Below are 27,094 nucleotides of genomic sequence, written 5' to 3' on the forward strand. Positions count from 1 at the left end.
TCCCATTGAAACTGGGTGAAACAGAAAACAATGAGGGAATTAACTTCCCATTGAAACTGGGTGAAACAGTTAACAATGATGGGATTAAATTCTCCTTGAAACTGGGTGAAATAGAAAACAATGATGGGATTAACTTCCCATTGAAACTGGGTGAAACAGAAAACAATGAGGGGATTAATTTCCCATTGAAACTGGGTGAAATAGAAAACAATGATGGGATTAACTTCCCATTGAAACTGGGTGAAACAGAAAACAATGATGGGATTAACTTCCCATTGAAACTGGGTGAAACAGAAAACAATGAGGGGATTAATTTCCCATTGAAACTGGGTGAAACAGTAAACAATGGCACTTGACAGATCAAAGCTGTTGAATTTTGTTTTGACAAAAAAAGTTCACTAAACGTTAATAAATCGAATTATGGGAATTATTTTCGAAAAACTCAAATTTTTCAGGGAATTATTTCTGAACAACTCAATATAAGAAAAATATTTTTTCTAGGGGCAGGGGGCAGGTAGATGTTAGACAGTTGGGAAGCTTATGTGCCTTCTCCTGACCACCCATGACTACAGTGCATCTGACAGCAGGCAGGACTTTATTCGCAAGGTAAACACAGGTCTTTGTGCTCTGTTTTTAAGTTCAGAGACCTGTAGAAATTTTTCTTCATGCAGGATAAGGTGCAAAGTGGGAAAAACATGGGTGGATTGTCTGCCATTCACATGAAAGTATCTCATGTGTTCATTAGAAGATCCACCCTGAGGTCTTGGACATTGACAAAAAACGTATATAGCCATTTCATTATATATAACCCCAGTATATCCAGAAGACTAATACAGTGTAATAGTTATTGAACTGGATGCACTCTCAATATTGTACTTAGAACTTCTATTCTTACCATCTGAACCTGGGAATGGAGATACAGGTCCTACAAAAGAGAATACAAGGCAGAACATGAACAATTAAATTCTGCATTTGCTGTTCCACAGAATAGTGATTGTTACAAGAGGTAAAGAGGGACCCACTCAATAGATCTCACAGTGTAACAGGAGAAGTAATAGAATGGTATTGTATATAAATAAAAATATATAATTCGGTAATTAAAAAGGAAATGAATGAATCATTAAATAATGCAAAAGGGTTGATGAGACTGCCTCATACGTGTGCAAATAGACCAAAGGGATTCCGGGAACAAATTCCATAAGGCTCCTAAAAAAAACCCATTTACATGGGTTTATCCTATAGGCTCACCCACTGGGTTTTTAATTGCTGATCTGATCCCCAACTACAAGCCGGTTTCACCCTTCTTGGGGCTCATCAGTTCTGTAGTTGGGAATCTGATCGGCTATTATCCCGGATTTTGCTTTAAAAACCCAATAGATGAGCTTCAGCCTATAGGATAAACTCACGTAAATGGGATTGTTTTAGAAACCTTATGGAATTTGTTCCCAGAATCCCTTTGGTCTAAATAATGCACAAACACTGGTATTTGGAAGAAGCATAGTAACTAATATAATGGGGTAGTATCTGGCTAACTGTCTCATATACTCTCAAGACATCTCTACACCAGTAAATGACCTTCCTTTTAACTGGGGGACCCTACGGCCATAGGACTAACTCTTGTGTCGGTCGATTGTCGTTGTTGAACTGTTACATTTCTATACTCACTCCCTTCGAACTGCATTGTTCCTGTCGGCACCGCCACATTTATAATCCATGCATCTAATAAAGGAAAGAGAAAAATACATTGTAATTCTGAATTATTAGAACATTAGAACTTTATTCGATAAATCTATGGTTTTAAAACGTACCTTTCTTGTCAGGATGGGGCGCTATGGGTCCTTTGGAAAGACAGACACATACATTATGTTATTAAAGAATAATAACAATGGTGAAAGAACATAAGAAATTCTATTATATCCATAAATTGAAGATGGAAATGGAATGAATACAAGTATTAATTATTTACTCATCTGCAAACTCCCTGCCATAGAGGGCAGATACGTTCTATGTGTAAAGGAATCTCTTTGATATTAAGACCATTACTTATACCTATACAGGTATAGGATCCATTATCCAGAATGCTCGGGACCAAGGGTATTCTGGATAAGGGGTTTTTCCATAATTTGGATCTCCATACCTTAAGTCTACTAAAAAATCGATAAAACATTAATTAAACCCAATAGGATTGTTTTGCCTCCAATAAAGGGTAATTATATTTTAGTTGGGATCAAGTACAGGTACTGTTTTATTATTACAGAGAAAAGGGAATCATTTAACCATGAAATAAACCCAATAGGGCTGTTCTGCCCCAATAAGGGGTAATTATATCTTAGTTGGGATCAAGTACAGGTACTGTTTTATTATTACAGAGAAAAGGGAATCATTTAACCATGAAATAAACCCAATAGGGCTGTTCTGCCCCCAATAAGGGGTAATTATATCTTAGTTGGGATCAAGTACAGGTACTGTTTTATTATTACAGAGAAAAGGGAATCATTTAACCATTAAATAAACTCAATAGGGCTGTTCTGCCCCAATAAGGGGTAATTATATCTTAGTTGGGATCAAGTACAGGTACTGTTTTATTATTACAGAGAAAAGGGAATCATTTAACCATTAAATAAACCCAATAGGGCTGTTCTGCCCCAATAAGGGGTAATTATATCTTAGTTGGGATCAAGTACAGGTACTGTTTTATTATTACAGAGAAAAGGGAATCATTTAACCATTAAATAAACCCAATAGGGCTGTTCTGCCCCAATAAGGGGTAATTATATCTTAGTTGGGATCAAGTACAGGTACTGTTTTATTTCTACAAAGAAAAAGAAAATCAGTTTTAAAATTCGGAATTATTTGATTAAAATGGAGTCTATGGAAGATGGGCTTTCCGTAATTCAGAGCTTTCTGGAAAACGGGTTTCCGGATAAGGGATCCAATACCTGTACTATAGAAAAGCAGAGAGTGATTTTATACTGTTGGGCTTATTACAGGGGACCAATGGCTGGGCTGCTAAGGAAAAAGCAAAATAAAGCCCTGTACCGTTGGTAAGTGTCATGAGCACTATAGATTCAAAATCTATAGACAGATATAAGTACAGGCGCCCCAACACATTGTGACCCCCAGAATTCCCAGCTGCCATGTTTTCAATGACTCAAAAGGGTGGGACTTTTTCAGGAAACTCTTTACCTATTATTATAGGAGAGCAAAGGGTTGTGCCTCAGGCAATGTGCAAAGAGGGTAGTTTTTATTTGCTTTATGCGTTTCTTCTTTTGTCTTCCCTACTGTCTTTTAACAGAACCAGTAAACTTTAAAAGTAAGCAGAGGCAGTGCCAGACCATGTAGAGAGGGTGCCCAAGGTGCCAAGTCTCCACCATCAGTTGCCCCCCACCAACCCCCCACTCGTAAACCCCCCTGCTCATGCATCATCTCCGGCACCTCCATTGCTGAGCTATAGAAGGGCCTAAACCAAAGGAGGGTTAGATAGACAGAAGGGGTAGGTGTCTTGCAGCCCTACACTTGTGCCATAGGCACGTGCCTTTTCTTGACCCTACTAAACTACTTATTAATGCTTCTCTGTGCTGAGCTTATGTTCCATAAGTGCTAATGAGAGCTGTTAGTTAAATAACTTTTTGATAGAAATGTTTTTTACAAAAATGTCTGTTTCCATAACACTGACTAGATTGTTGATTATTAGTATCATAATACTTACTCCCTTTGTATTTTGTTGGTTGACCTGGGGCACCGATTTCTATGATCCAATCTAAATACAAAATAAGTTCATATCATTTTTGCAGTTATCAGTGCTGCCCAACTGATTAAATATATTGGGCCAACTATTTGCAAGAATAAGAATAAAAACCTTCTGCAAAATATGAATTTAATGGTTATCATGACTGTTTTTAAATTACCTTTGGGAACTTCAGATCCAGGTTCTAGAAAAATAAAAGTACAAACTATAACTCGACTTTTTTTTACAGCGGATACATACAACGCTACAGTCAGTGAGTAAAAGTACAGTATAGGCTACTATAAAAGACAACCAGGCATTTATACATAAATGGTAGTTATACATTAAATGGTAGCGTGTTGGGGTTTCAATAATTGGAAAGGAATTAGAGTTTTTTGTGGGCAACAGATTGTGCAACTCTAGGCAGTGTCTATTACTCTCTTGCATGAAAAAGGGAATTGAGGGATGAAAACACAATTTTGCCTCTTTATAGATCTCTAGTAAGGCCTGACCTTGAGTATGGGGGCAAGTTTTTAAAAAGCATTGAAAAGAGGGCAGAAATGGGCTACTAAACTGGTAAAAGGAGACTTTTTTGATCTTACAGAAAAGGATTTTTGGGGAGAATACATCAAAAGATAATTCATAGATCTATAATGAATTATACAAACAATTAAAAGATATACAGTACAAAAAGGTCAATGGTCCAGTCAAATGTAATAATCAGTTACATTAGTTCTATAGTTATAGCCATAGAAACACAGCCTGTGTTAACACAAGAACAATATTCATTTTCTGCATTACCAATGTTATAAAACACATGATTTATACTCACTTTCTTCATAGGGTATGGGGACAGTTGGTTCTTCTGTTTCAATAATCCAGTCACCTATAGAATCATAACATTCTGTAAATCATATGTTGCAAGGAATAACTTGGTAACTAAGGGGACCATATACTAACATTTGTATTTTTTCATAATTCTTGTTTTTTTGTGCTAAAACTTGAACTTTTTATGAAAAAATCACGAATTGTTCGCCATTTATTATGCGTCAAAACCATGAAAACTACTAATACAAAACTTTGCCATCTGAAAGCTGTCAAGGTCATGTAGAAGTCAATGGAAGTTGTCCTAGGCCAGTTGTAACAATCATTATTTAATTCATGGTTTTAGAGGTTTTTGGGGTTTTTTCATTGAGAAGTCTAGGAAGATTCATGGAATAACGTAAAAAAACCACAAAACAAAAATGAGAAATACATAAGAAATACTATCAATAAAATGTTAAATTAGATTATTGCCTTTTGTTATAAAACACAACTTACCATCTGTCCCTGGCATTGCGGCAATTGGTTCTGCAAAAGACATGCCACAAATTTAGAGATTATGTTCAGATTAAAGTGCTAGACCACCTCCTTCTTCAAGTCAGTGGCATAACTACCATACAGAAGCCCCTGCGACTGTGGGGGGTGGACCCGATGGACAGGGCAGGCTGGTCTATGGGGTCTGTTGTATGGGATCCCCTTTCTTTTGTCCCTTCTGCCATAATTTTCAGTGCACACAAACAACAAGTGGACAACCAGAGTAAGGAGGGGTAGGGGAGAACTGAATGCCAGATCCGCCAACATTTTTCTTAGCAGGGAGTCTCGACACATAGTAGTTACACCACTATTTTAATGATAATTAATGATTAGTGATGAGCGTTTTTTTTTCACCAGGCATGGATTCACAGTAAATTTCCGCATTTCACCATTGGCAAATTGTTTTGCGAAACTTCCGTAAAAATTTGCTTTGGAAAAATTTGTCGTGGGGAATTTTTTTTTTTGTTGCATGTCAAATTGGGTGCGGTCATGTCAAAACAGTGCGGGCGTCAAAAAAAACAACGCGGGCAACAGAAAATAGATGCATGCAACAGAAAATAGACGCGGGTGACAAAAAAACCGCTCAACGAATGTGTTTCGCTAATTTTTCGCCATTTTGCAATTTTTTTGCCGTTTCGGCAATTTTATGGCGAAGCAAAACGGGACAGATTCGTTAACTACAATGATGTGAATCATGAAAATGAAGTTTTGAACTATTAACTTTAGCAGTTTCATCTATGTTTCAACATATGACCTAAGTATTGGTTTTATGGGTTTCATAAGTATTAATTAGCACAGATTAGACATGGCAAAATGGATTTGTGAGGGTCAGTGCTGGACATAATTTACCAAGCTCTGCAGTTTGGCATTAAGATGGATGTTTGGCTGTTATGAGCAGTGTCGGACTGGGGGTGTAGCGCCTACTAGGGCGCTAGTCCCGCACCCCCCAAGGTCCCTTCTGGCTGTGTCCCCCTTACCCACCACCACCCACCCAACATCCTGACAACACATCAGGAGAGGACACCGGCGATGGGGGAACAGTAAAAGGGATCGGGTCTGGGCTGCCACGGCCAGGGCCCACTGGGTTTTTTCCCAGTATCCAGTCCGACCCTGGTTACGAGTCATTGACTATGGCAACCAAGCTATGTTTTAAATTGTTGACTGAAAAATTAATGAAAAATACTGAACAATAAACTCAGACCCCTGACATCCTGGGTTGTTTTATGTAATACTCATAGTATTGTTTATACTTACTTCCTTCATAATACTCGATTCCTGTTCCTGTGGTCACTTTTATGAGCCAATATCCTAGAAACAAAACAAGTATAGTAATTATTAATACATTGAGACAATATTAATTACATAAATGTGTACATTGTTGATTGATGTGAAGGTCTCAGCTGTAGTATGTTTAGATTTTATTCTTGAATAACATAATATTTCTATAGATACAATAATAATAGTGCAAAATGCTCTCCCTTGTAATTATTTGTAATTAATTCATTTTCTTGATCATGTTTTTTCCATAACTTTGTTTTTTGTTTTTTTTTAAACTTTTTTTGGCAGGTTTTAGGTGGCAAAATTGTAATTCTTGTGAAAAAAATGCAATTATCGTATTAAAAAGCAAAACAGTGATTTTTGGAAAAACATGATAAAAACGTTTTATGGCGAATTGTGCAAATCACGGCCACTGCAATTTCAAAAATGAGATATTTGCCCCTATGTTTTTCCAGTATTTATTATTATTATTAATTTAATACAAATACTGAAATTACCTTTCTTTGTAGGAAGTGGAGCAACTGGTTCTGAAAGAAAGAAAATAGACAAAATAAGAAATATTCAGTGTTTAGTTGATCAGTCATCTAGTTATATCTAAGTTTACTCCTATGAATAGGCACTAATATACAGATAAACATAGGCTTTTTATGAATACTGTATATAAAACAACTTTAGGGGCTGATTCATTAAAACATGAGTTCGAATCCCGAACGGGAGAAATTTGGATTGGATACGATAATTTCTGAAGATCGCAAATATCACGATAATATCGTATTGGTGATGCGAAAGTCACAACATTTTCATGCCGAACGATTGTAAACAGCGGCAGAACCTTTCCGAATTTTTCGTGCAAGCGTGCGAAAAAGTCGCGCAAGCATATGAAAAAGTTGCGCGGGTGTACGAAAAAGTCGCACAAGTGCAAAAAATCGGTGAAAATGCGCTCAGAGAGTTCGAATGAACACTCTGAGTGTTCATGTCTTAATAAATTTCCCCCTTAGGGGAGATTTATCAAAACACAAGTTCGAATCCTGAATGGGAAAAATTCGGATTGGAAACGAAAATTTCTGAAGATCGCAAATATCACGAAAATGCTCGTATTGGCGATCCAAAAGTCATGGAATTTTCGTACTGAGCCTTTCCGAATTTTTTGCGCGGGCGCTTGAAAGAATCGCACAGATGCGCAACTTTTTCGCACCAGCACGAAAATTCATGAACGCTCCGAGCGTTCGGGTCTTGGTAAATCTCCCCCTTAGTGTCAGTATCAGTAGATTATGTAGAAGAAAATTCAAATAACAATGAATCTTACTTGAAAGAGTGGCAAAGTAATAGGGGCTCATTTACCAATTATTATTTACAAAATAATGAAAGAATACTGTTGCTTTGGATTACAGGTTTGCCTAGCTCAATGGCTTGGTCCATAATACAGCCACTGACCCCCAAAACGAAGCTGTAATTTACACCTTATTGTGGTGATCCCCAACCAGTGGCTCAGGGGCACCATGTTGCTCCCCAACCCCTTGGATGTTGCTCTCAGTGCCCCCAAACCAGGGAGTTATTTTTGAATTCCTGACTTGGGGGCAAGTTTTGGTATAAAGTTTAGGCATAGAGACAATGGGTACTGCCAAACAGAGCCATCTGTACACTGCCAGTCCACATTGGGCTAATGGGCACATAACCCATAATGGGCACCCCCAAGTAATGTTTTTCATGCTTGTGTTGCTCAATAACGTTATACTATATATATATATAATATATATAAGAGACAAAAGGAGCACTCCCTACAAACAATCAACTGCCCCAGGTGCTGGCCAGGAGTTTATGTAAATGAAAAACAGAGTGCCGCACACACAGGGACTTTAAAAAAGAACAAAAAATCTTTATTAATCCAATGTTTCAAACACTAAGGGGCATATTTACTAATCTACGAACGCTCTTGAACACTCTTGAACGCTCTTGAATGCTCCGAGCGTAATTTCGCCTAATTTTTCAACACCCGCACTACTTTTTCGTACACTTGCGTGACTTTGGAAATACGATATTATCGTGACTAATACGATTTTTTCATAATTATCGGATCCAATCCGAATTTTTCCCATTCAGGATTCGAACTCGAGTTTTAATGACCCCTAAATGTGTTCTTCTTCAGGAACAAACCAAAAGACTGTGCACAAACACCCCCCCCCCCTTAAATAGCCCACTACAAAAAAGGTGCCAAAATCTAGTGTCCGTAACCATAGAATAAATTTTTTTTTTCTTTTTTAAAATCCCTGTGTGTGCGGCACTCTGTTCTCCATTTATATATATATATATAACTTTATTTAAATGTTGCTCGCGAGTTAAAAAAGTTTGGGGCTCCCTGCCTTACTGGATGTTGCTATACTAAATATATTTAACATACTTACTTCCTTTGTATTTTGTTGGTTTCCCTGGGCTTCCCAGTTCAATCAGCCATTCTCCTACGTACAAAATACAAGTTATTTGTGTAAAAAACTCAGTAAAATATAGAAAAATACAAAATCATGACTTGTTCATCTCCTAATAACATTAATAAGTGTGATAACAAATAGTATTTTTGTAATTGAACGTACAAAGATTGCTTCATTGTTTAGTCGCATCTACATATCCCTTATGGTAGATTATTATTAATATATAAAAATATTAAAATATGAATTAAGAAGGACAGCAAAATCCACACAGTAGATAATCCTCCTATATATTATAAATTACCTGTAGGGAATGGCTCTCCTGGCTCTAGAAAAATACATAGGAGATAGATACAGAAACAGAAGTTACAAAAAGTCAAAATATCCAAGAGAAATTTCAAAATTCAAATTTCAAAAAGGAGCAACCTCTACCCACAATATGCTTTATTGTCACACTCTCTTATCTAATATGGAAGTTCCCACATGGGGTGACAGATATAAAAAAAAAAATCAAAATATATATTTTTTTAAATTTGAAAAAAATTAAAAATTTTGATTTCTAAAAAACATCTTAAATGCAGCAAAATCACATTCTCACATTAAATTTCGATTTGTCTGCTAAATTTCAAACTAATCAAAAACTTAAATTTAAAAAGTTTCAGGCAATTGGTTGCTTTTAGTTGGCAATTTTATTTATAAAAGTTTTTGCGCTAAATACATTTGGGGCACTCGAGTTATGGACATTTAAATGATGTAATATCTGTAATCTCGATTTTTTTTTACTGTGGCAAATTCGAATCGCAGTAAAAATTAATTCCAGTGTTGATATATCTGCCCAATAATGCCCAGAAGGAATAGTTTTTTCTAGGGATGCACCAAATCCACTTTTTTGGATTTGCCCGAACCCCCGAATCCTTCGTAAAGGATTTGGCCGAATACTGAACCAAATCATTAGCATATGCTAATTAGGGTACGGAAGGGTTACATTTTCAACTTCCATGTTTACATGATAAAAAGTCATGTGATTTTTAGGATTCGGTTCAGCCAGGAGTATGGATTTGTCCTTAGGTTGCGCCCCGTGCGTGCTGATGTCACGCGTACGCACGGGGCGCAACCAATAAAATTAACCGCTGACCCCTTTAAAGAGTTACAGGCTCATTGGTGGTCAGCAGTTAATTTTATTGGTTGCGCCCCGTGCGTACGCGTAACATCAGCACGCACGGGGCGCAACCTAAGCAGCCGGAGGAAGCAGCTGGCGATTGGGAGGGGTGGGGGAAGAAGCCATTACCTTTAAAGCTGGATGAAGCAGCCGGAGGAAACAGCCGGACGCAGCAGGCGAGCGGGAGGGGTGGTGGAGGATGCTGGGGGGAGCTGAAGTATGTGGGGGAGGATGCTGGGGGGAGCTGAAGTATGTGGGGGAGGATGTTGGGGGGAGCTGAAGTATGTGGGGGAGGATGTTGGGGGGAGCTGAAGTATGTGGGGGAGGATGCTGGGGGGAGCTGAAGTATGTGGGGGAGGATGCTGGGGGGAGCTGAAGTATGTGGGGGAGGATGTTGGGGGGGAGCTGAAGTATGTGGGGGAGGATGTTGGGGGGAGCTGAAGTATGTGGGGGAGGATGTTGGGGGGGAGCTGAAGTATGTGGGGGAGGATGTTGGGGGGAGCTGAAGTATGTGGGGGAGGATGCTGGGGGGAGCTGAAGTATGTGGGGGAGGATGCTGGGGGGAGCTGAAGTATGTGGGGGAGGATGCTGGGGGGAGCTGAAGTATGTGGGGGAGGATGTTGGGGGGGAGCTGAAGTATGTGGGGGAGGATGTTGGGGGGAGCTGAAGTATGTGGGGGAGGATGCTGGGGGGAGCTGAAGTATGTGGGGGAGGATGTTGGGGGGAGCTAGAGTATGTGGGGGAGGATGCTGGGGGGAGCTGAAGTATGTGGGGGAGGATGCTGGGGGAGCTGAAGTATGTGGGGGAGGATGTTGGGGGGAGCTGGAGTATGTGGGGGAGGATGCTGGGGGGAGCTGAAGTATGTGGGGGAGGATGCTGGGGGGAGCTGAAGTATGTGGGGGAGGATGCTGGGGGGAGCTGAAGTATGTGGGGGAGGGTGCTGGGGGGAGCTGAAGTATGTGGGGAGGATGTTGGGGGGAGCTGAAGTATGTGGGGGAGGATGCTGGGGGAGCTGAAGTATGTGGGGGAGGATGCTGGGGGAGCTGAAGTATGTGGGGGAGGATGCTGGGGGAGCTGAAGTATGTGGGGGAGGATGCTGGGGGGAGCTGAAGTATGTGGTGGAGGATGCTGGGGGGAGCTGAAGTATGTGGGGGAGGATGCTGGGGGGAGCTGAAGTATGTGGGGGAGGATGCGGGGGGAGCTGAAGTAGGTGGGGGAGGATGCTGGGGGGAGCTGAAGTATGTGGGGGAGGATGCAGGGGGAGCTGAAGTAGGTGGGGGAGGATGCTGGGGGGAGCTGAAGTATGTGGGGGAGGATGCTGGGGGGATCTGAAATATGTGGGGGAGGATGTTGGGGGGAGCTGGAGCATGTTGGGGAGGACGCTAGGGGTAGCTGGATGATGTTGGGGAGGATGAGCTTTAGGACGCTGCGGGGGGAGATTGAGGATATTTTAACTGCAAAAGTTGGGGGTCATCTTATACGCCCAGTCGTCTTGTACGCCGGAAAATACGGTAGATTGTATTTTTTTCCCTAAACTTTTTTGCTTCAGATGGCATAAAAACACCCTATATATGTACTTACTCTCTTCATACGGCACCGGCAGGGTTGATGGCTCTGTTTCTGCTAGCCATTCTCCTAAATACAAAAAGAAACATCATTTCTAGTAGAAGGGAGGGAGAATTAATTACAAAAATCAAAATAAACCTGGATGTGAGCCCAACAAATCCCCATCGTAGTCTGGATATTTATAACAATACACAATTCATTGATTTTTTTTAAACAAAAGGCAAATTCCAGCAGTCAAGTCAAGGCCAACCCACTGCATTATAACATTAGCCCTCTATACTGGCCTCAACTATATATTCGGAGGCCTTTTACTGTAGCAATCTCTGATATGCTATCCATCAGTAATTAAGAGTAAAATTATTTTATATCAAAATAAAATGATACAAGTTGGCATTGGACTTACCTTCTTTGTCAGGTGATGGGGATACAGGTCCTACAAAATTGCACAATAAATGGAATTTACTCACTTATGATTAACAAGTGCCATAAATATAAATACAAATACTGATACGGGAACTTTTATCCGGAAACCCATTATCCAGAAAGGAAGCTCATCTCTAGTGATGGGTGAAATTTTTCGTCAGGCATGGATTCACTCGCAAATTCATTCATCACTCATCACTACTCATCGTCCAAAGACTTTGGGGCTGATTTACTAAGACACGAATTTGAATCCGAATTGGAAAAATTCCGATTGGAAAACGAACATTTTGCGACTTTTTCGTATTTTTTGCGATTTTTTTCGGCGCCTTTACGACTTTTCGGAAATTATCGCAACTTTTTCGTTACCAATACGATTTGCGCGAAAAAACGTGAGTTTTTCGTAGCCATTCCGAAAGTTGCACAAAATCTGGCGATTTTTTCATAGCGTTAAAACTTGCGCGAAAAGTCGCGATTTTTTCGTAGCGTTAAAACTTGCGCGAAACGTCGCGCCTTTTAAGTTTTAACGCTACGAAAAAGGCACGACTTTTCACGCAAGTTTTAACGCTACGAAAAAATCGCCAGATTTGGCGCAACTTTCGGAATGGCTACGAAAAACTTGCGTTTTTTCGCGCAAGTCGTAATGGCTACGAAAAACTCACGTTTTTTCGCGCAAATCGTATTGGTAACGAAAAAGGCGCGATAATTTCCGAAAAAAACGCAAAATACCGATCATTACGAAAAAAACGCAATCGGACGCATTCGGCCCGTTCGTGGGTTAGTAAATGTGCCCCTTTGTTTTAGGCAAATAATATTTTTTTCAAATATATTTCCTGGTTCTTAGTAGTAAAAAAAAGTACAGGTATGGGATTCTTTATCTGGAAACCCATTATCCGGAAAGCTCCAATACCATTAGGGTGGCAAAACTATCCTATTGGGTTTGTTTAATGTTTAAATTATTTTAGTAGATGGTATTGTGATCTCAGCTCCCAAGCATTCCGTATAATAGATCCCATACACATACTTTAGACTTGATTTCAACTACAATATGATTAATCTTGGTTTATAAAACTGAAATATTCCATGCATTGACATTAAATTGCTCATTTCACCTTTTGATATTGGTCAAACTTGAAAAGACTTACTTCCTTCATACAGCACAGTTCCCGTTGGCAGTCTCACTTCCAAGATCCATTTTCCTGAATAAAACACAAAGAGAGATGAACTGACCATAAGATGGCTGCCAGGGCGTCTCCATGCCGTATATCTATTTACATCATATTTCTAAAGAAAAAATGTATTAACCATACCAATAAGATCTATACATAAACATCAGATTATTTATGTTCATGGAATTTCCTATTCTATACATATACTGTCACTTTAAGATTGAAATGTTTAACTTCAACCAAACAGATTAGTAGTTTACCTTTCCCTCCGGGGATTGGTGCAACAGGTTCTGCAAAAAGGTAAACAAAGTAAATAAACTCATAGAAACGGGATATATAAATCTTTATATAAATTAATTGACTCTATTAAGACAAATCAGTTTAATACAGTTGGTTTCAATAAGGCCGTATTTCCAAAAATAGGCAAAAACATAATCGTAAACATAATCATAGACGTAAACATAAAAAAAATCATAGAAGTAAACATAATCGTATCCCACATGCTCAGTACTAGTGGTCTCCATAGTAATCATTAAATCTATCTGGGGGGCAGATTTATTATTGATCAACCAATGGGAAAGGAAACCTCATGAGTTAAGGTGCAAGTAGGGATACACCGAATCCAGGATTCGGTATGATATTCGGCCAGGATTCGGCCTTTTTCGGCAGGGTTCTGATTTGGCCGAATCCACGGTCCTGGCCAAACCAAAGGGTTAAATGTCGCCATGTGAACATGGAAGTGGAAAATTTTTCGTCACGCGACAATATTTAGCCCCTTCCAAATCATAATTAGCATATTCAAGTTAGGATTCAGTTTGAAAAACTAGGTTCGGGGCATCCCTAGTTTCAAAGAAAAACCTTATTAGTTTAATACTAAACTGAATTAATGATGAGTGAATCTGTCCCATTTCGCTAAAAAATAAGCGAAACTACAGAAAATTTCGGGAAATGGTGAAAAATTAGGGAAACGTGGGTGTCCCACAACTTTTTTAGTGCAAATGACTTTTTTTGGACCCTATCACGCCCAATTTGAAGCAACCGCACCATCTATTTTCACTTTATTTTTCAACAAATTTTTTCGAGGAGAATTTTCGCAGAAGTTTCACAAAACAATCCGCCAATGGGGAAATGCAGAAATTAGCTGCAAATCCATGTCTGGCTAAAAAATTCACTCATCTCTAAATTGGATCAGAACTCCAATTTGTATAATAATAACATTTCAGAAAAATAAAACGCCAAAAGACAGTTTTTTCCTGATTGGCAGCATATTTACTAAAATATTAAATTGCAAAAACTTGTGTTAAAGCTGTAAAAAAAACATGATTGCACAAAATTTCAACAACTTGAATTTTGAAAGTTCACCTCCTTTTGTCTTCTACAGCCAGTTTACCAGCTTTTTTGGTTTACCAGTTTTTTTTTGTTTTTTTTTCATTTAATAAATCTTGAAATTTCAAGTTAAAAAAAATCCAATTTGGAATTATAATAAATCAGCCTCTTAAGTTTGTTTGAATCCCAATATTGAAATAAAAGAAATTTTGATATTCAGCTTACCAGCTTTTTTGGTTTACCAGTTTTTGGGTTTTTTTTTCATTTAATAAATCTTGAAATTTCAAGTTAAAAAAAATCCAATTTGGAATTGTAATAAATCAGCCTTTTAAGTTTGTTTGAATCCCAATATTGAAATAAAAGAAATTCTGATATTCAGTTTACCAGTTTTTTTTCATTTAATAAATCTTGAAATTTCAAGTTAAAAAAAATCCAATTTGGAATTGTAATAAATCAGCCTCTTAAGTTTGTTTGAATCCCAATATTGAAATAAAAGAAATTCTGATATTCAGTTTACCAGCTTTTTTGGTTTACCAGTTTTTGTTTTTGTTTTTTTCATTTAATAAATCTTGAAATTTCAAGTTAAAAAAATCCAATTTTGAATTGTAATAAATCAGCCTTTTAAGTTTGTTTGAATCCCAATATTGAAATAAAAGAAATTCTGATATTCATTGATATTCAGTTTACCAGCTTTTTGGTTTACCAGGTTATTTTTTTTCATTAAATAAATCTTGAAATTTCAAGTTCAAAAAAATCCATTTTGGAATTGTAATAAATCAGCCTTTTGAGTTTGTTTGAATCCCGATATTGAAATAAAAGAAATTCTGATATTCAGTTTACTAGCTTTTTTGGTTTATCAGGTTTTTGATTTTTTTTTACTTAATAAATCTTGAAATTTCAAGTTAAAAAAACCCAGTTTGGAATTGTAATAAATCAGCCCATTCAGTTTGTTTGAATCCCAATTAAATAAAAGAAATTCTGATATTCAGGTGAATTTGAAAGCAAACCCTACATTTAGTGCCCCCCCTGCTCCTCAGATACAGTAGATAATGGTTGGGGTTCCAGTATATTTAGGAAATTGGGTCAATTTCCATACTTACTTGCTATAAATCTTGTCGGGGAGCCTGGGCTTGCTATTTGCCTTATCCAGTCTATAAAAAAAAGTAAATAAAAGCATTTTATAATCTAAAGTAAAAACACATAAATATTTTGTATCTTCAAAAGATCACGGAAATCAGTAAATTACCTGTAGACACTGGAGCGCCGGGTTCTAAAAATAGCAAACAAAAAAAAATTCATTAGTTTGCTGAAATGCGATGAATCTTTTTTGTTTTTTGCGCTTGTCTGGAGATAGTGAGTACAAGCACCTATCAGGTGATTTCCTTGTTAGTTTTTGAGCACCACAAATATTGGGCTACTAAACGAACCCGTAAAAACCAATGTTTTGGTTTTCTACTTACTTTCTTCATATGGCACTGGGATTGATGGTTCCTCTGTTTCTATCAGCCAGTCTCCTAAACATAACAATATCAATGTCATTTTGTCTGTGTTTCAAATTCAAAAAGTTGAAATAATATTGTGATTGGTAACTATATATCTTTAAGGTCTTTGTATTGCTATTTTTGAATTAAAGCTTGCAGCAGGGATCCCCAACCAGTAACTCGGGGGCAACATGTTGCTCCCCAACCCCTTGGATGTTGCTCTCAGTGCCCCCAAACCAGGGAGTTATTTTTGAATTCCTGACTTGGGGGCAAGTTTTGGTTGAATAAAGACAAGATTACCTACCAAATAAAGCCCCTGTAAGCTGATAGGGTGCATAGAGGCTGCCTAATAGCCAATCACAGCCCTAATTTGGCTCCTCCATGAACTTTTATGGTGCTTGTGTTGCTCCCCAAGTCTTTTTACACTTGACTGTGGCTCACGAGAAAGAAAGGTTGGGGATCCCTTACTTAAATCATTCAAATCTATTCTTAAAAGTTTTGGGAAAAAAGTATGATCTAATTTTTTCTGATTTAATTTTTTGTTTGCCTAGCATACCATCCAACATTTGGAAAATGGAAAGAGGGACAAAAAGAAATGGCAATTTTGTTACCACGCCCATTTTGTGACCACACCCCCTAAATACCACACCCATTTTACAAAATTTGGCAGGTTATTTAAAGTTTGAACACATTTCTGAGGGTTTGGGGGTCTTGTTTTATGTGTTATTACAGTTTTGCTAATGAATGTGAAATTGCCTTTTAAGCTGCGAGCCTCAGTTCCCCCAAGAGACCAGTTTAGCTTATTAGTTATAATTGTATCTAAGTGCAGGTGTAGCTTGTTTAGTTTTCTGGGTTCTCTGCCAAAAGCGCACTTATTTAAGTAAGTTTGAGAAACAATGTATCTAAGTGCAGGTGTGGCTTGTTAAGATTTCTGGGCTCTCTGCCAAAAGCTACTTATTTAATTACGTTTGTGAAACATTGTATCTAAGTGCAGGTGTGGCTTGTTAAGATTTCTGGGCTCTCTGCCATGCAGGTGTGGCTTATGATTTCTGGGTTCTGCCAAAAGCTACCTATTTAATTAATTTTGAGAAACATTGTATCTTTTTTAGAACTCAGTGCAGGAGATCAAAGGGAAATGAGGGACTTTTCAGTAATAATCCAGGACTGCGGCCTGAGCTGTCAAAATCATCCCACGAAAATCAGCACAGTTGGGAGGTATGACCTTAGTCACAAAGGTTAAAAACCAATTTAAAATGTAAATTTTATCATTTGCAAGACAAACTAAAAACACAAATTTATCAATTATAAAAATACAATAACTGAAAAAAAAAGTTTAATACATGATGTCAGTTTCTTACTTACATTTTCTATACTTAATATGTACAGAATATATAGATTATCTTACCATCCGGCAATGGCGCTTTAGGTACTAAAAAGAATCAAAGAGAAGTTGCAATGTAAGTATCCTTGTTCTTTTTACAATAGAATATACATTAGAAACACACTTTCTACTGATACTTACCCCCCCTGTATCGCACTGTTCCTGTTGGTAGTTTAACCTCTACAATCCATGTTCCTAAATGAAACAATGACAGTCATGAATTAACCATAACACATATAAAAACATTATAGAACCTATAATATAGAGCACATTAAGCTGACCAGGAAATTCTATTCTTGCCATGTGTACACATTGTGTGCCAGTAGGTGTGTCAGTGGGTGTGCCAGAGGTGTGTCAGTAGGCATGTCAGTGGATGTGTCAGTGGATGTGTCAGTAGGTGTGTCAGTAGGTGTGTCAGTAGGCGTGTCAGTAGGCGTGTCAGTAGGTGTGTCAGTAGGTGTGTCAGTAGGCATGTCAGTAGGTGTGTCAGTGGGTGTGTCAGTAGGTGAGTCGGTGGGTGTGTCAGTAGGTGTGCCAGTAGGTGTGTCAGTAGGTGTGTCAGTGGGCATGTCAGTAGGCAGGGGGGACATGATAACTATGTATAAATATATAAGGGTATCATATAATAACCTCTCTGTGTGCCAGTAGGTGTGTCAGTGGGTGTGCCAGAGGTGTGTCAGTAGGCATGTCAGTAGGTGTGTCAGTGGATGTGTCAGTAGGTGTGTCAGTAGGTGTGTCAGTAGGCGTGTCAGTAGGCGTGTCAGTAGGTGTGTCAGTAGGTGTGTCAGTAGGCATGTCAGTAGGTGTGTCAGTGGGTGTGTCAGTAGGTGAGTCGGTGGGTGTGTCAGTAGGTGTGCCAGTAGGTGTGTCAGTAGGTGTGTCAGTGGGCATGTCAGTAGGCAGGGGGGACATGATAACTATGTATAAATATATAAGGGTATCATATAATAACCTCTCTAATGTTTTATTTACCAGTAGGGCCTTCCAACGGACATGAGGGCACCCACTCCGTTTAGAAGAAGGGAGGTTCCATTTAAACATTCGGAAAGGGTTTGTTACAGTGAGAGCTGTGAGGTTGTGGGATTCCCCCCCCGAATCAGTGGTACTGGCTGATACATTATATAGGTACAAGAAGGGGCTGGGTGGGTATTTAGCAAGTGAGGGAATACAGGGGTATGGGGGATAGCTCTCAGTACAAGTGAGGGAATACAGGGGTAGGGGGGATAGCTCTCAGTACAAGTGAGGGAATACAGGGTTATGGGAGATAGCTCTCAGTACAAGTGAGGGAATACAGGGGTATGGGGGATAGCTCTCAGTACAAGTGAGGGAATACAGGGGTATGGGGGATAGCTCTCAGTACAAGTGAGGGAATACAGGGGTAGGGGAGATAGCTCTCAGTACAAGTGAGGGAATACAGGGGTAGGAGGGATAGCTCTCAGTACAAGTGAGGGAATACAGGGGTAGGGGAGATAGCTCTCAGTACAAGTGAGGGAATACAGGGGTAGGGGGGATAGCTCTCAGTACAAGTGAGGGAATACAGGGGTAGGGGGGATAGCTCTCAGTACAAGTGAGGGAATACAGGGGTAGGGGAGATAGCTCTCAGTACAAGTGAGGGAATACAGGGGTATGGGAGATAGCTCTCTGTACAAGTGAGGGAATACAGGGGTATGGGAGATAGCTCTCAGTACAAGTGAGGGAATACAGGGGTAGGGGGGATAGCTCTCAGTACAAGTGAGGGAATACAGGGGTAGGGGAGATAGCTCTCAGTACAAGTGAGGGAATACAGGGGTAGGGGGGATAGCTCTCAGTACAAGTGAGGGAATACAGGGGTAGGGGGGATAGCTCTCAGTACAAGTGAGGGAATACAGGGGTAGGGGGGATAGCTCTCAGTACAAGTGAGGGAATACAGGGGTAGGGGGGATAGCTCTCAGTACAAGTGAGGGAATACAGGGGTAGGGGGGATAGCTCTCAGTACAAGTGAGGGAATACAGGGGTATGGGAGATAGCTCTCAGTACAAGTGAGGGAATACAGGGGTAGGGGAGATAGCTCTCAGTACAAGTGAGGGAATACAGGGGTAGGGAGATAGCTCTCAGTACAAGTGAGGGAATACAGGGGTATGGGAGATAGCTCTCAGTACAAGTGAGGGAATACAGGGGTAGGGGAGATAGCTCTCAGTACAAGTGAGGGAATACAGGGGTAGGGAGATAGCTCTCAGTACAAGTGAGGGAATACAGGGGTAGGGGGGATAGCTCTCAGTACAAGTGAGGGAATACAGGGGTAGGGGAGATAGCTCTCAGTACAAGTGAGGGAATACAGGGGTAGGGGGGATAGCTCTCAGTACAAGTGAGGGAATACAGGGATATGGGAGATAGCTCTCAGTACAAGTGAGGGAATACAGGGGTAGGGGGGATAGCTCTCAGTACAAGTGAGGGAATACAGGGGTAGGGGGGATAGCTCTCAGTACAAGTGAGGGAATACAGGGGTAGGGGGGATAGCTCTCAGTACAAGTGAGGGAATACAGGGGTATGGGAGATAGCTCTCAGTACAAGTGAGGGAATACAGGGATATGGGAGATAGCTCTCAGTACAAGTGAGGGAATACAGGGGTAGGGGGGATAGCTCTCAGTACAAGTGAGGGAATACAGGGGTAGGGGGGATAGCTCTCAGTACAAGTGAGGGAATACAGGGGTAGGGGGGATAGCTCTCAGTACAAGTGAGGGAATACAGGGGTAGGGGGGATAGCTCTCAGTACAAGTGAGGGAATACAGGGGTAGGGGAGATAGCTCTCAGTACAAGTGAGGGAATACAGGGGTAGGGGGGATAGCTCTCAGTACAAGTGAGGGAATACAGGGGTAGGGGGGATAGCTCTCAGTACAAGTGAGGGAATACAGGGGTAGGGGAGATAGCTCTCAGTACAAGTGAGGGAATACAGGGGTAGGGGAGATAGCTCTCAGTACAAGTGAGGGAATACAGGGGTAGGGGGGATAGCTCTCAGTACAAGTGAGGGAATACAGGGGTATGGGAGATAGCTCTCAGTACAAGTGAGGGAATACAGGGGTAGGGGAGATAGCTCTCAGTACAAGTGAGGGAATACAGGGTTATGGGAGATAGCTCTCAGTACAAGTTGATCCAGGGACTGGTCCGATTGCCATCTTGGAGTCAGGAAGGAATTGTTTCCCCTCTGGGGCAAATTAGAGAGGCTTCAGATGGGGTTTTTTCGCCTTCCTCTGGGCCAACTAGCAGTTAGGCAGGTTATATATAGGCATTATGGTTGAACTTGATGGATGTAGGTCAGCCTAACTTACTATATTACTATGTTACTGCACAAACCAATGCAGAGCTTACCTTTTCGATCAGGAGTTGGTGCTACAGGTGCTACAAAAATGAAAATGAATTGCATTTTGAGTTCAAAATTGGAATGCAAGTTTCTGGTATCCTAAAACAAGGTGCCTCCCAAGACAAAGAGGGAGACTTATCAACATTGAATTTGAATTTCTTTCTTGATTAGATTTTTTTTGCACTCAAATTTGAGTTATGGTTCAAAAACTCCAATGTCTGGTATTTAGTAAGTGCAAAAAAACCTGAAACTCAAATTTAAAAACTTCATCAACTCTTGCGAGTGTCTATAGAAGTCAGTTTGGAAGTGTCCTACACAAAAGTCAATCTAGGGACATTGGTAATTGGCAATAATGTTATTAAGGTTCAACTTTATGGAGACTATCCAATGTTTTTAAAGTAAGGCTTTTAATCTACAACCGATAGACAAGTAGAACATGTATCTTGTTGTAAAATTTGACTTAAATATATTTTATATACTCACTTCCTTTGAATTTCGTTGGCTGGCCGGGGCTTCCTATTTCTATTATCCAGTCTAAAACATAAAATGAAATTATTTTGTTTTTTGTTGCGAAAGGAAGCGTTCCAGCACAATATAAGGATTGGCTATATTAGTAATGGATAGTAACTTTACCTGTAGAGATAGGAGCTTCAGGTGCTAAGAAAACAATCAAAAACAATGGATGAACTTGTCTCTTAAACATATATATTACCTGTCTGTCTATTTATTTAGTACAAGGAAATACAATGACAACAATGATGAAATGGAGTTTCTACAGTTAAACCATTCTCCATATGAAGATATGTTATACATTTTCTTCAAACTTCTAATATTTCAAATTGTCACATTAAGGGGACCATTCTTCAAAGCACGATTGTTTCCGAATACAAAAAATGTGTATTTTTTCTAAAAAAGCGCCACAATTTGTGCGACAAAATCGTATTTGTCGCGCCGAGTAGGAAAGTTTCAGATTGATTCAAGCTTGGGTATTGTGACTTCCCTTGGGCCGGGTTGGAGCTGCAGAGTGCCATTGATCCCTATGGGAGACTTTCCTTGGGCCGGGTTGGAGCTGCAGAGTGCCATTGAGCCCTATGGGAGACTTCCCTTGGGCCGGGTTGGAGCTGCAGAGTGCCATTGAGCCCTATGGGAGACTTTCCTTGGGCCAGGTTGGAGCTGCAGAGTGCCATTGAGCCCTATGGGAGGCTTCCCTTGGGCCGGGTTGGAGCTGCAGAGTGCCATTGAGCCCTATGGGAGACTTTCCTTGGGCCGGGTTGGAGCTGCAGAGTGCCATTGAGCCCTATGGGAGACTTTCCTTGGGCCGGGTTGGAGCTGCAGAGTGCCATTGAGCCCTATGGGAGGCTTTCCTTGGGCCGGGTTGGAGCTGCAGAGTGCCATTGAGCCCTATGGGAGACTTTCCTTGGGCCGGGTTGGAGCTGCAGAGTGCCATTGAGCCCTATGGGAGACTTTCCTTTGGCCGGGTTGGAGCTGCAGAGTGCCATTGAGCCCTATGGGAGACTTTCCTTGGGCCGGGTTGGAGCTGCAGAGTGCCATTGAGCCCTATGGGAGACTTTCCTTGGGCCGGGTTGGAGCTGCAGAGTGCCATTGAGCCCTATGGGAGACTTTCCTTGGGCCGTGTTGGAGCTGCAGAGTGCCATTGAGCCCTATGGGAGACTTTCCTTGGGTCGGGTTGGAGCTGCAGAGTGCCATTGAGCCCTATGGGAGACTTTCCTTGGGCCGGGTTGGAGCTGCAGAGTGCCATTGAGCCCTATGGGAGACTTTCCTTGGGTCGGGTTGGAGCTGCAGAGTGCCATTGAGCCCTATGGGAGACTTTCCTTGGGCCGGGTTGGAGCTGCAGAGTGCCATTGAGCCCTATGGGAGACTTTCCTTGGGCCGGGTTGGAGCTGCAGAGTGCCATTGAGCCCTATGGGAGACTTTCCTTGGGCCAGGTTGGAGCTGCAGAGTGCCATTGAGCCCTATGGGAGGCTTTCCTTGGGCCAGGTTGGAGCTGCAGAGTGCCATTGAGCCCTATGGGAGACTTTCCTTGGGCCGGGTTGGAGCTGCAGAGTGCCATTGAGCCCTATGGGAGGTTTTCCTTGGGCCAGGTTGGAGCTGCAGAGTGCCATTGAGCCCTATGGGAGACTTTCCTTGGGCCGGGTTGGAGCTGCAGAGTGCCATTGAGCCCTATGGGAGACTTTCCTTGGGCCGGGTTGGAGCTGCAGAGTGCCATTGAGCCCTATGGGAGGCTTCCAAAATCGTGCACAGAAGGATCAAAGTCAGAAAGGTTTTCCCGCCGTTTACAATCGGATATGAAAATTTCGTGACTTTCGGATCGCCAGTACGATATTATCGTGACTAATACGATTTTTTCTAAAGCATTTTCGTGACATTTCCGATCATAAGAAATTATCGTATCTAATCCGAATTTGACCCATTTCGGGATTCAAACTCGTACTTTGATGAATCAGCCCCTTAGATTTCTTATCTAAATATTTCTTATTATTCTTACTATCATTCAAATTAAGGAAAAAGCAATAAAGAAAACCTTATACCAGAAAACAGCAGACTTTCTAACATAACTCCAATTGGTCCATTTTGCTATCTTCATAGCTTTGACCAATGGACAGGAGGCTTTATTAAATTTAGTGAATACTATTAACCAAAGGGCCAAGATGTTTGTCAATTAATACTATTTACTGAATTTAATAAAACCTTGTCTATTGCTTACTTTCTCTACAACTGTACTTTTTATATATACAGGTATAGGACCCCTTATCCAAAAACCCGTTATCCAGAAAGCTCTGAATTACAGAAAGCCTGTCTCCCATAGACTCCATTTTAATCAAATAATTCAGAATTTTTAAACTGATTTCCTTTTTCTCTGTAATAATAAAACAGTACCTGTAGTTGATCCCAACTAAGATATAATTACCCCTTATTGGGGCAGAACAGCCCTATTGGGTTTATTTAATGGTTAAATGATTCCCTTTTCTCTGTAATAATAAAACAGTACCTGTACTTGATCCCAACTAAGATATAATTACCCCTTATTGGGGCAGAACAGCCCTATTGGGTTTATTTAATGGTTAAATGATTCCCTTTTCTCTGTAATAATAAAACAGTACCTGTACTTGATCCCAACTAAGATATAATTACCCCTTATTGGGGGCAGAACAGCCCTATTGGGTTTATTTAATGGTTAAATGATTCCCTTTTCTCTGTAATAATAAAACAGTACCTGTACTTGATCCCAACTAAGATATAATTACCCCTTATTGGGGCAGAACAGCCCTATTGGGTTTATTTAATGGGTCCTATACCTGTATATATATATATATTTTTTTTTTTTATACTTGCCCTAGCTCACTCTTTCAGTTCAGTATAATAAACCCTATATCCAATTCTACTACACAAATACTTACTCTCCACATATGGCAGTGGCATAGTTGACTCCTCTGTTTCTACTAGCCAGTCTCCTAAATGTAGGAATACAAATATTAATATTTTTGTGTTTTATCTAAAAGACCATAAATAATGTGGGTAGTTGACAGTGGGCATATTGTATGATCTGTAGATTATAGGGTAAAACTGGGCGCAATTTTATGTCAAAATGGGCACTCTAACTCTTCATCCACTGATAAATCTGCTTTTAAAAATCCCATATTTATAAATAGGGAGTGGCAGAATTTTTTTCTAATTTCACACTTTGATAGATCTGCACCTTAATTAGTTTTAGGGGCCGATTTACTAATCCACAAATGGATCAAAAGCGCCCGAATGCGTTTTTTTCGTAATAATCGGTATTTTGCGATTTTTTTCGTTGCCGTCGTGACTTTTTCGTAAATTGTCGCGACTTTTTCCATAGCCGTTACAACTTGCGCGAATTGTCGCGACTTTTTCGTAGCCGTCGCGAAAAAATCGGAAAGATTTGCCCGCCGTTTACTAGCGCTCAATACCAAAAAGTCACGACAATTCGCGCAAGTCGTAACAGCTACGAAAAAGTCGCGATGGCGACGAAAAAAATACAAAAAAGTTGCAAAATTTTCGTTTCCAATCCGATTTTTTCCCTTTCGGGATTCGGATTTGTGGATTAGTAAATCAGCCCCTTAGAGTTCACCATTTGATAAATACGCTTCTAAAAATCCCTTAGGAATTAATAGAAAGTGGGTGATTTTTTTTCTGTTATGAGATCTAGGGGCAGTTTGATTTTTTTGTATCGATTCAAGTTTTTTTTGCACCTAAAAAACTCGAATTCGAGTTATGGTTGAAGATTTGAATGTCTGGTATTTATTAGTGCCAAAAACTCGAATGTAAAAATTCGCCATCTAAAGGCTTGTGTGTTCTTCTAGAAGTCAATGGGAGTTGTCATAGGCAAAGTCAAGCCTTATTCTCAAACTCAAATTTTTCTCCTAAACTCGAAAAATTTGAGATTTTCGAGTTTATTTTCGAATGAGTTTTCCTTATTAATAAGCAACAATTCTGGAGGACTATGCAATTCTGTAAAAAAACCAATGGATTGTGTGTCAAAGATATCAAAGTGTTCCTTGTATATGCAACTTTTTGCAAATATCTCACACACCCAAATGAATTAGAACATTTATTCCTTACCCTCTGGACCTGTTAATGGTGATATCGGTTCTACAAGACAAAGATTTAATAAAGTATTAATTTTACTGTAACAGTCGGCAACATGGAGATGTCTCATTGTGGACCTTTGAAGTACAATAAAGTTGGAGTTGCAAAAATGGGTCAGGGTTGATATTTCTTTATTCTTTAGGACTCTAGTACATACGTATATGTTCACCACTGTGGTGGCAGTAGCAGCTGCTCTGTACTGAGCTGGATCGGGGCAAAGTAGTATATGGGTACAAACTGTAGAAACTGCCTCACTTTGTAGCTGAATAAAACTGCGCAGCCCTAAAACTAGAACCAAAATCGTACAGAATAGAGACTCTGGTCAACCCCCTGTGCAAATTGCTCAGAATACACCCCCCCACAATGTTGAGACTAGTGATGTGCGATTTTTTTTGCCAGCCATGGATTTACAGCGAATTTCTGCATTTCGCCATCTGCGACTTGTTTTGCAAAACTTTTGTGAAAATTTGCAGCGGAAAAATTTGCTGTGCATAAAAAATTTTTGGCGCACGTTAAATTGGGCGCGGCTGTGTCAAATTGGATGCAGTCACATCAACAAAGGGCACGGTTGCGTCAAAAAGCGACAAAAAAGATGCGGGCGACAAAAAAAATGTGTGATAAATGCATTTTGTGAATTTTTTGCCGTTTCGTGAATTTTATGGCGCCCATCACTATTTGAGACAGTTAAGAACATTAGCTTTTTGAGAACTAAAAACTGCTCTTTAAAAAATTTTTATATAAAAATAATGCAACAAATTGCCCATATATTTACAATGGAATAAGAACCGACCCTGCTGCTTTCCAGCTCAGGGAAACATTATTTTGTAGTGATAAGCATTTTTTTTTTTTTGGCCAGGTATGGATTCACAGAGAAATTCCTATCAGTTAATATTTTCATGAATATTTTCGAAAATTTGCAGCAAAAATGTCACTGTGAAAAGTGCAGTGAAAAATGCCCACTGTATTCTGCACAGAAAAAGTCTGCAAAATTTTTTGCAGACTTGTGAATTTTTTCGTGAAGGAAATTGGGACATAATTGCTCAACACTATTAATTTGTATGAATCTAAATATATTCTGAATTTAAATAGTTACACTGCAATAGATAATACTAATACATTTTCTATACATGTCTATGTTGCATACAAAATGTGATTGATATACTTACTTCCTAAATATTTTTTGGTTCCTGTTGGGAATCTCACACTAATTATCCATATTCCTAGAATGAAGATAAAAATTAACATGATATGGATCTCATATATACATGTGTTATAATATTTAAAGATTTGTGGTTTTCTAGATTAGACTTAGGGGCTGATTTACTAACCCACGAATCCGACCCGAATTGGAAAAGTTCCGACTTGAAAACGAACATTTTGCGACTTTTTCGTACTTTTTGCGATTTTTTTCGGCGTCTTTACGAATTTTTCGTTACCAATACGATTTTTGCGTAAAAACGCGAGTTTTTCGTAGCCATTACGAAAGTTGCGTAAAATCGCCCGATTTTTTTGTAGCGTTAAAACTTACGCGAAAAGTTGCGCCTTTTTCGTAGCGTTAAAACTTAAAAGGTGCGAAGTTACGCGTAAGTTTTAACGCTACGAAAAAAGCGCAACTTTTTGTGCAGGTTTTAACGCTACGAAAAATCGCCAGATTTTACGCAACTTTCGTAATGGCTACGAAAAACTCGCGTTTTTACGCAAAAATCGTATTGGTAACGAAAAATTCGTAAAGACGCCGAAAAAATCGCAAAAAATACGAAAAAATCGCAAAATACCGATCATTGCGAAAAAAAACGCAATCGGACTCATTTCGACCCGTTCGTGGGTTAGTAAATGTGC

General features: G+C 39.8%; 1 protein-coding gene across 1 annotated transcript in view; it reads right to left on the reverse strand.

Moving 5' to 3' along the window:
* LOC116412020 overlaps positions 1-27,094 on the reverse strand; it is a 388,305-nt gene that overhangs the window by 257,402 nt on the left and 103,809 nt on the right. The window contains exons 93-118 of the mRNA XM_031905216.1: positions 26,422-26,475; positions 25,229-25,258; positions 24,043-24,096; positions 21,257-21,280; positions 21,107-21,157; positions 20,632-20,661; positions 17,428-17,481; positions 17,311-17,334; positions 15,885-15,938; positions 15,671-15,694; positions 15,525-15,575; positions 13,359-13,388; positions 13,075-13,128; positions 11,913-11,942; positions 11,525-11,578; positions 9,089-9,112; positions 8,764-8,817; positions 6,859-6,888; positions 6,338-6,391; positions 5,048-5,077; positions 4,560-4,613; positions 3,909-3,932; positions 3,710-3,760; positions 1,809-1,838; positions 1,666-1,719; positions 896-925 (exon numbers count right to left, since the gene is read on the reverse strand). Coding sequence (XP_031761076.1) covers positions 896-925; positions 1,666-1,719; positions 1,809-1,838; positions 3,710-3,760; positions 3,909-3,932; positions 4,560-4,613; positions 5,048-5,077; positions 6,338-6,391; positions 6,859-6,888; positions 8,764-8,817; positions 9,089-9,112; positions 11,525-11,578; positions 11,913-11,942; positions 13,075-13,128; positions 13,359-13,388; positions 15,525-15,575; positions 15,671-15,694; positions 15,885-15,938; positions 17,311-17,334; positions 17,428-17,481; positions 20,632-20,661; positions 21,107-21,157; positions 21,257-21,280; positions 24,043-24,096; positions 25,229-25,258; positions 26,422-26,475 — 1,053 coding nt within the window. The remainder of the gene's footprint in view (positions 1-895; positions 926-1,665; positions 1,720-1,808; positions 1,839-3,709; positions 3,761-3,908; positions 3,933-4,559; positions 4,614-5,047; positions 5,078-6,337; positions 6,392-6,858; positions 6,889-8,763; positions 8,818-9,088; positions 9,113-11,524; positions 11,579-11,912; positions 11,943-13,074; positions 13,129-13,358; positions 13,389-15,524; positions 15,576-15,670; positions 15,695-15,884; positions 15,939-17,310; positions 17,335-17,427; positions 17,482-20,631; positions 20,662-21,106; positions 21,158-21,256; positions 21,281-24,042; positions 24,097-25,228; positions 25,259-26,421; positions 26,476-27,094) is intronic.

The sequence above is a fragment of the Xenopus tropicalis genome, chromosome 7, assembly GCF_000004195.4.
Source record: "Xenopus tropicalis strain Nigerian chromosome 7, UCB_Xtro_10.0, whole genome shotgun sequence".
In the NCBI taxonomy this organism is placed as follows: Eukaryota; Metazoa; Chordata; class Amphibia; order Anura; family Pipidae; genus Xenopus; species Xenopus tropicalis.